The following is a 7,685-nucleotide window of genomic DNA, read 5'->3' as shown; positions in this document are numbered from 1 at the left end:
CCAGGCCCTAACGATCTTGCGAAGTGTGGCGGGGAAGCCGATGCAGAGAACGGTATCGATTGCCCCTTGGATCGTCATGAGAGCCTTGTAGCTCTCCAGATGGTCAACTAGGTCGGTGGAGCCGTCATAGGGCTCCACATGAGGCATCTTGAACCGACTAGGGATCGACTCGTCGAGGATGAGTCGGGAGAGAGGTTGGACGGTCTGGAAGTCGACGTCGTTCGAAGACTTCTGCCCGTCCACCTGAAGCTGGGCGAGCCGACGGTCGATTTCTTCGAACCTGCATTCGTAGTCGTCGGCCCGTCGGTGTTGGGAGACCCCGGGGGTCGAGTCTCCCGATGAATCTGAGAGGGAGGCGGACGGTGTTCGCGGCCGCTTCTCCTTCCTCGCTCGTTCCAGCTGGGAAGGAGACGGTCGTCGGGATCGGTGGGTATCATGCCGTGGCCGCCTCTCCTCCCATCGGTGGGAGTGCTGTGATAGCTGCTCCTGAGGAGGAGATGGAGACCGACGCGGGTGTCGGTGGCTGCTCTTGGAGGGCATCGGGTGTACCGTCGGTCGCCCCGCCGGTGATTACGGTAACCGGATTGGTTGTTGTTGGAGGCTCTTGACTGCATTTGTCAGCACAGTCATCTGCCGCACAATCGCCGCAATTTGTGCCTCCATGGTCACCACAGGATGCGGAGAGCTGGACTCCGCCATGAAGGGTGGAGGAGAGGTCTCTTCCTGACGGGAAGAGTGCCTCGCCGATCCAGTGGCCCTCGATCGCTGAGCCCGGGTTCTTGTCATTTTGAAAGAATTTTTCCAAGCTCTGTGGAGGTCGGACCAGTACGAGCCCCCTTCCTGGCGCACCAAACCTGTTGCGGCCAATCCCCTCGTCACCTGGTCGCCGGGAACGAGCACCTGCAAGAGAAGTCCACACTAACTGAAGATGCCTCCGGCGGGGACCCTCCGACGGTCAAGTCAGAGAGGAGACTAGGCAATAGTAGAAAAGAATCAGGAGAACTCAGCGAGAGAGAGGGTGGGAACTAGAGAGAGTGAGTCCAGGGACTTCGAAAGAACCTCCCCGCAGCACTGTTGCCTTCTCCGTTTTATAGTAGAGCGCGGCGTGGTGCCGTCATTAATGGCGCAGACAACTGGGGGAGTTGTCAAATCGTCGGAGGCTGTCAGAGTCGTCGCGGACTGTCAAGTCACCCTGGGTTATCAAATCGCTGGGATTAATCTATGTCCTTGGCAGGACAATGTCCCAGGATGGCTATGCCGCATGTCTTTGTCAGGAAGGCGACCCTCAGCAATCGTACGGCGTTTGGGAGAGCCGACCGGCCATACGTCGGTATTTGGTTGTGGGATGTCGGGTGAAGACCCAGGGACCCTCCGACGATCAGTCTGGCGCGTTGCGGGAGTCGGAGATCGGACTCCGTCGTTCGGCCAGTCGGGAACGGAAAGGATCTGCCCGACCGACATACCTTCGATCGGATGATGTCGGCAGTCATCGATCGGTGCGATCGGTAGAGTCGGGCGCCAGTCAGGCGGGCCCGATGGTGAGTCGGCGTGAGAGAGACCGATCGGTATATCCCAACAGGACGTAAGCAAAGAAACACTACATAATTTAGATCCTAGGAGAGCTCTTTGCTACGCGCAATATTTTTTACATTATAAAACTTGGTTTCCATAGTTATTGGCATGTACAATTTAAGCCTTTTTGGTTACCCATAATTGTCATCCAAACTAAGTTCGGCTCGGTGGGAACCTACTTCCACCAATTAGTTGGCCTAAATTACAGTCAAAGCGACTTCCCGTATGGCTCTCGTTCGACCCATTTACACCAATCTAAGCGGATTTGGAAGGGAATGAATGTCACTTCAATTTCTAATATTCTAAAATGGAAGTGTCTTGTTTTTATGCAAGTAGCATCACATGATGCACCTGAATGAAAAATAATACAAACTTAGGACAACTAAGATGGTACAAATTTCTGTATACCATTCCATATATGGTGCTTGGGTCCAATTATGCGAGTTCCAAGGTAACAATGGAGAAGGGGGCAGTAAGCCATGTTATAAGCATCAGTGTTTGAATATTAATCAGACCTAAGCGTTAAATAAGATGGATCAGACTAATCCTAAGTACACGTCCTTACAGTAATATCCGGGAATTTGGTTTAACTCGATTTAGCTCCGTGAGCCTCAAGTTGATGTTCTCTGGCATAATCATGCAAGTGCTTGGCATATTATGCCCATGCTCCAAGAGGTGGACTCCAGCAAGAAGTGGAGTAAAACTTGCGGACATGGACACAGTCCTAGAGACTTATAACATTGTAATGATTAAATTTTAATGTCATAAACTCCACAACTACAAAATGACTTATATTCGTCACTGAAATTTCATTCATAAAGAATTTTTCTTTCAGGTCTACAACTACAAAGGATGCAAGCTCAGTAGAGATAGGAGAGCAATAATTAAAAAGGAAGACAAAAATAAAAAGCAGCGGCAGTGCGAAGGAGGCGATGGTGCACCGCTCGCAAACACCATCCCGAGCGATCCATATCCTCCTCCGCTGTATGCTGTCGAGCCGGTCCCTCCAACGTTGACTCCAGCATAGCCGGTCCCCACATCGTTATCCCTGTCAATATCACAAACGCCAGCATCAGCACCTGGGAACCTCTACCGCGTACCAGTCCTCGTGCATTTATTCCACGTAGAATAATTTTCACATCTATATATTCGTGGATGGAGGCCATGGGATATCCCAAAGGGGCGATACAGCATACAAACCCCCAAAAATGGGACTGAGACCACTTGGACACCGCCTCCAATATCTAAGACTTAAGCGTGATCTCATAAAAGAGATTGTGGGAGCCACGTTTTTGGTAATACATCCGGGTCCATCTTGTGTGCGTTCCAGTCTTACAGTTTTTGCCTTGTAGAATTACTATATCAATCACGGGATAATTTAGCCTCTATGAATGTGTGTGTGTGTGAATGATGCAAGAAAATGCACGGCAGCATCACGTGAAAAGAATCTAATTCTTATAACTTTAACCGGATTAACATTTGAGTAATGTTAAACTCAGAACTTTTAGGCACTTTTCGCATCACCGGTGTGGCAGCACATGAGCGAAAACTGTTCTCAAGATTCAAAACTACTTCCAATCACATGATGATGCGGCGAAAGGATACAAGTACATATAAAAACCGTGCATGAAGTGGAAATATATTTTCCTCATTTAATCTTTGCGATGGATCTTCTACCATCCAGGTTGTAGTAATTCGAGCAACATGCTATATGACAAATTTTGGTAGATCTGAGAAAATTTAGTCAGATTCCCACGGACTCTACAGCCCAAGTTATAGCAAATATCTATATGCATCATTGTCAACGAAAGCGGCACGATCCATTAGTAACTTCAAGGATTATACTTTATCCCCCCCCCAAAAAAAAAATCAAGAATTACCCTTAGCTTATGATGTCATCCAGGCTTTTTAGTGCTCCATTATATGAATCTCTGCCATTATAGAGCCCTCGATTAACGGCTCAACAACATATATACTTTGATTCTACAAATAACATATCCTAAATAGTTTTGTTCATAGTCAATAAAGTCTACCGGCTATCTACCAGCTAGAATAGACAGTATATTCCACTATCACAACCTCCATGCTTTTCTTGAAGTTTTCTACAGGGCGTTCGATTCTTAAACTAGCTGAGATCCAGTTTTGGGGGCATTCCATCGAAAGGCATTAACATTGCCAGAGCTAGTTTTGTTTTTTTTTTTTAGATATTATATATACCCTTTGGAGCATACTGAGTCCATTAAAAGTACAATGGAGGGCATCATTTTATAATTTATCGCACTACTGATAACTAAATCAGCACTGAGGATGTTGTTGCCAACTGGCAATTCATAATTCTTGTACATTAGTGATGCTACAATCATTCCATGATATAATAAATGTGCTTTGGACCGAGCTCATCGGGTCATAAGCATTTATAATGGTAGCTGTGATCCATTTCCGGGCCCTCCCTCTGGATCCCACAGGCCGTAGGAAGCAGAGGCCGAAACCGGAGAAACGGAATTCTCCGTTACCTTTGTGAGGTCCGCTTATCCTGTTTCTCCTTTGCAAAGGAGTATATTGTTCGGCAAGAGGGTGGGTTTATCTCCCAGAGTACAGACAGGTTACTGTATATGCGGGGCCCACAGGCTGTAAATGGTGGGACCCTCAAGATTCTCTCTCAAAGGAACCCTCCTCGCTCGCACTAGTGAATTGTGGACTTTGGCACCGTCATTTCAGAATTGAGAGATGAAAGGAAAAGCTTACGCAACGCGGCACAGCCCTCGGTGCACGCTGCCTCCAGAGTTCAGATGGCCACGCCCACTTACAGTCAGCGCATTTTTTGTGGTGTGGGTTCCATAATGGGTGCACTAGTTAGTGGAAGCAGAAACTGGCTCGATACCCGAACCAAAAGACCGTTGCCCGTTCCCACTGACACCGTGGCCAAAGTTCGATTTTTCTGATCCAACGGTCATTTTTTTTCCTGAGACAACGGTCGTCTTATTTTTGTCTCAGACGGCAGTCGCGTTCCTTTTGGACCTTTCCTGAACCGGGTACTCCAAGCGGCGAGGCAAGTAACGGAAAAGAAGCGTTTCTTAAGGGGAAAAAGAAGCATTTGCATGTGCCTCAAAGATTGCAAGATCTGATTTTACACTTATTCTCACGTTTGCGTTTTTTGTTACTGCATCTAGCACGTAGAAACCACCAATTACAGATTTTAAATTAGGACGGCAGTAGAACCCAGTACATCTTGAGATAGGAGAATGACTTCGGAGTTCGGATAGAGTGAAGATGGAGCTTATACAAAGATTATAGGGTACCTAGGTGACGAGTAGGTAGTCTGAAATAGGTGGTGTTATCTAACAAATCACGAGCGGGAACGGAGAAAGGACCGATGAAATGCAACTAAAGTGGGAGTGAATCTAACAAAAAGCGACCAAGAATAATTTTACGGGACAAAAGTCCAAGAAAGGCTGCAAAAGGATGACATTGGGAATGCACGGGACGAGGTCCACCGGCAGGTTCGCGAAATTATTGTCGGACTAGGTCCACCAGCCCAGCAGTAGATAGCAGTGGACCAGCCTAACTACAAACCAAAACATGTAATAGAAGAAATAGGGAAACTCACCACCGTCCAGCTCCATATGCAGTGACGTTCTTCATGATCTTTGTACACCACCGTCCTCCGTAGCTCCATTTCGCGGCCCTTCTTCCGTCAGGAATACCGTATTTGATTGCAATGGCAGTTTCCCCATCCAAAAGCACGGTTCCCTTTGGAGCGAACGGTTTTCTTGGCCTACCCTCTCACTGGGGTTTTGTCCCCATCGCTGTCTTCAAAATTTATTTCTTGCACCAAAATGCCCTCCATATACTCTTGAATTCCCAACTCCAGACTATCACAAAAACAGCAGACAGCCTTCTCCACGACACAATAGCCACGGCTTCAAGTACGTATCTGCTATTGACCCTGAGGAGGAGTTTGTGGCAACAGCTGATCCTGGATACCCTACCCCTGTAACCCGGAGTCGCGCCTTTTTGTACTCCAGCTGGCAAAAAGTATTAAAAGACCTACCACGAACACCCGAAACGCGACCCAAACTAAGCTGCCGTAACTTCTCTCTCATCACGCACTCCGCGCTGTATCCCTCACTAACGGACCTCCTACAACGCTATTATAATAAGAAACGGTTCCTAACGATTGTTAGATGGGGTTCGGGTTGTATCTTTTGCTCCAATGAAGGATCGGTCTTTTTTCACAGAACCAACCATCGATCATGTCACGCACAGCTCTCAAAGCACTCCGAACCCTAGTAGATGTGAAGAAGGACAATTTAGTCTACAACAAATACTGTAGACTAAACTAACAAAGACCCGCAATAAATGGTAAGAGAAACGGAGATCTGAATGAATACCTGGGCCCACCGAGGACGCCGGCGTTCATGGTTAGCTGATCGATGAGCGCGGCCGGCTTTGGATTAACACTCTCCGCCTTGGCGTAGGTGGCCTCCAACCCCGCCCCCGACGGCACAAAGAAGGCCCCGTTCACCATGATGTCGCCCTCCGTCCTCCAGTTCCATCCCGCCCAATCCCCCTCGTCCGTGTCCACCCTCTTCGTCACCTACAAATATTCCACTAGATTAGTCCTCCGCAGGCACATCTTATCTTGCTCCCGAAAGACCAAAGCAAGAGTAAAGTCACCACCTCCTTGGCGTTGGGGTTGGAGGGGGCGGTGTAGCGATTGCCCTGGCTGTTGATGGTGGGGTTGGCGCTGCCCCCGATGGCGTACATCTCCCACTGGGTGAAGTCGTTGTTGACGACGTGGATGTACCCGCGGCGGCAGCGCGGCATCCGCTGCACCAGCTCCTCCCCGAAGTGGTTGAAGGCGATGGTCACCTGCATCCCGAGGTCCAGCGGGTAATTGTCGTTGTGCCCCAGGAGCATCACCTCGTTGTGGTGGGAGAAGTAATTGTTGGAGATGGTGATGGCGGTGGAGCCCATGATGGCGTCGATCAGGCCGTCGGTGCAGTAGGACAGGGAGCAGTGGTCCACCCAGATGTTCCGGCCGCCGTAGATGGAGACGCCGTCGCCGTCCGAGCGGGTGCGCCAGCCGTAGTGGGTCGGGGAGGAGCGGACGTTGGCCTCGCCGGCGGGGACGCAGTGGTGGATGTGGAGGTTGTGGAGGATGACGTGGGAGACGTACTGGAGGGTGATGCAGGCGCCGCCGGCGATGTGGACGTTGGCGCCGCGGCCGTCGATGGTCTTGAAGCTGTTCACGATGAGCTCCTCGTTGAGGCGGATGGTCATGTCGCCGGCGAAGACGATCCAGAGTGGGCCCTCCTGGATGGCGCCGTAGCGGAGGGTGCCGGGGGCGGGGTTCACCGGGTCGCGGTCGGCGGAGTCGGTCACCACGTAGATCGGGCCCCCCTTGCCTCCCAGGGCGTCACGGCCGAACCCCAAGCCGCAGTCGGCAAGCCGCTGCCGGTTGGAATGCCAGTCGCCGGAACAACGCCAGCAGTCGTCGATCGGGTTTCCGGTGAGGCACGACGACTGGTCTTTCTCCTTGGCCTGGAGCAGGGCTCGCCGCCGGGAGGACTCCACTTGCCTGAGGTGAGCGGCATTGTTAGGAGAATGAGAGATTAAAGCTGGGTTTGAGAGGGGGATTACCTTTGGACTTCGCGGACGACGGATTCGGGGTCTGGGTGGGCGTAGGGGTGGTGGGTGGAGTTGGAGTAGAGTGGGACGGCGGCGTCCGCGGGGAGGGGAAATGGGAGGGAGAGGAGGAGAATGTAGGTGGGGAGGAGAAGGCGGTGGAGCATTTTGGTGGCGATGGAGGAGATGGAGGCAGAGGTGGGGACGGTGGTGGGATATGGGTGGCAGGGGGAAGGAGGGAAGATGTGGATTTGGGGGGAAATGGGGGTGGGGTTATTTATAATAATTAGGAAGAATGAGATGTTAAATTAATGGGATAATGGTGATTACAAGGGGTTCATTTCTAATTTTTAAATTTCAGATGGGGTTGGGGGGGATCGAAGAGGCTGGGACCGGGGCAGGCAAGATGGGGCGCTCGCCTCGTTGTTCACCCCCTCTTGAGTTCGGGTTGTATCTTTCGCGCGAAAGAATGATGGGTCTTTTCT

General features: G+C 50.5%; 1 protein-coding gene across 2 annotated transcripts; it reads right to left on the bottom strand.

Annotated features, from left to right (window-relative positions):
• Positions 1 to 2,350: 2,350 nt before the first annotated feature.
• On the bottom strand, positions 2,351 to 7,437 carry LOC105043162 (probable pectate lyase 5). 2 transcript variants are annotated; one of them, XR_002164451.2, is made up of 5 exons: positions 7,216 to 7,437; positions 6,253 to 7,153; positions 5,964 to 6,169; positions 5,180 to 5,858; positions 2,491 to 2,620 (listed from the first exon to the last, which is right to left on the bottom strand). XR_002164451.2 is itself a non-coding variant. In XM_010920601.3 (4 exons), exons 1-4 carry the CDS (start codon positions 7,365 to 7,367, stop codon positions 2,416 to 2,418), a joined length of 1,464 nt encoding a protein of 487 aa, XP_010918903.2. In that variant the 5' UTR covers positions 7,368 to 7,437; the 3' UTR covers positions 2,351 to 2,415. The 2 variants fall into 2 exon arrangements, 1 of the variants encoding a protein (XP_010918903.2); XM_010920601.3 differs by lacking the exon at positions 5,180 to 5,858 and having other exon boundaries at positions 2,351 to 2,620.
• Between the last annotated feature and the right edge of the window lie 248 nt (positions 7,438 to 7,685).

This window comes from Elaeis guineensis, chromosome 4 (genome assembly GCF_000442705.2).
Source record: "Elaeis guineensis isolate ETL-2024a chromosome 4, EG11, whole genome shotgun sequence".
Classification (NCBI taxonomy): domain Eukaryota; kingdom Viridiplantae; phylum Streptophyta; class Magnoliopsida; order Arecales; family Arecaceae; genus Elaeis; species Elaeis guineensis.
This window is presented reverse-complemented; position numbering and strand designations above follow the sequence as displayed.

What these genes read in the sequence shown, in the direction of transcription:
- LOC105043162 (XM_010920601.3), bottom strand. Translation starts at nt 7,367, where the DNA reads ATGCTCCACCGCCTTCTCCTCCCCACCTACATTCTCCTCCTCTCCCTC. An exon ending in GTCGTCCGCGAAGTCCAAAG is followed by an intron (nt 7,154 to 7,215) that starts GTAATCCCCCTC and finishes CGCTCACCTCAG; the next exon opens with GCAAGTGGAGTCCTCCCGGC. An exon ending in GGCGTCCTCGGTGGGCCCAG is followed by an intron (nt 2,621 to 5,963) that starts GTATTCATTCAG and finishes TGATATTGACAG; the next exon opens with GGATAACGATGTGGGGACCG.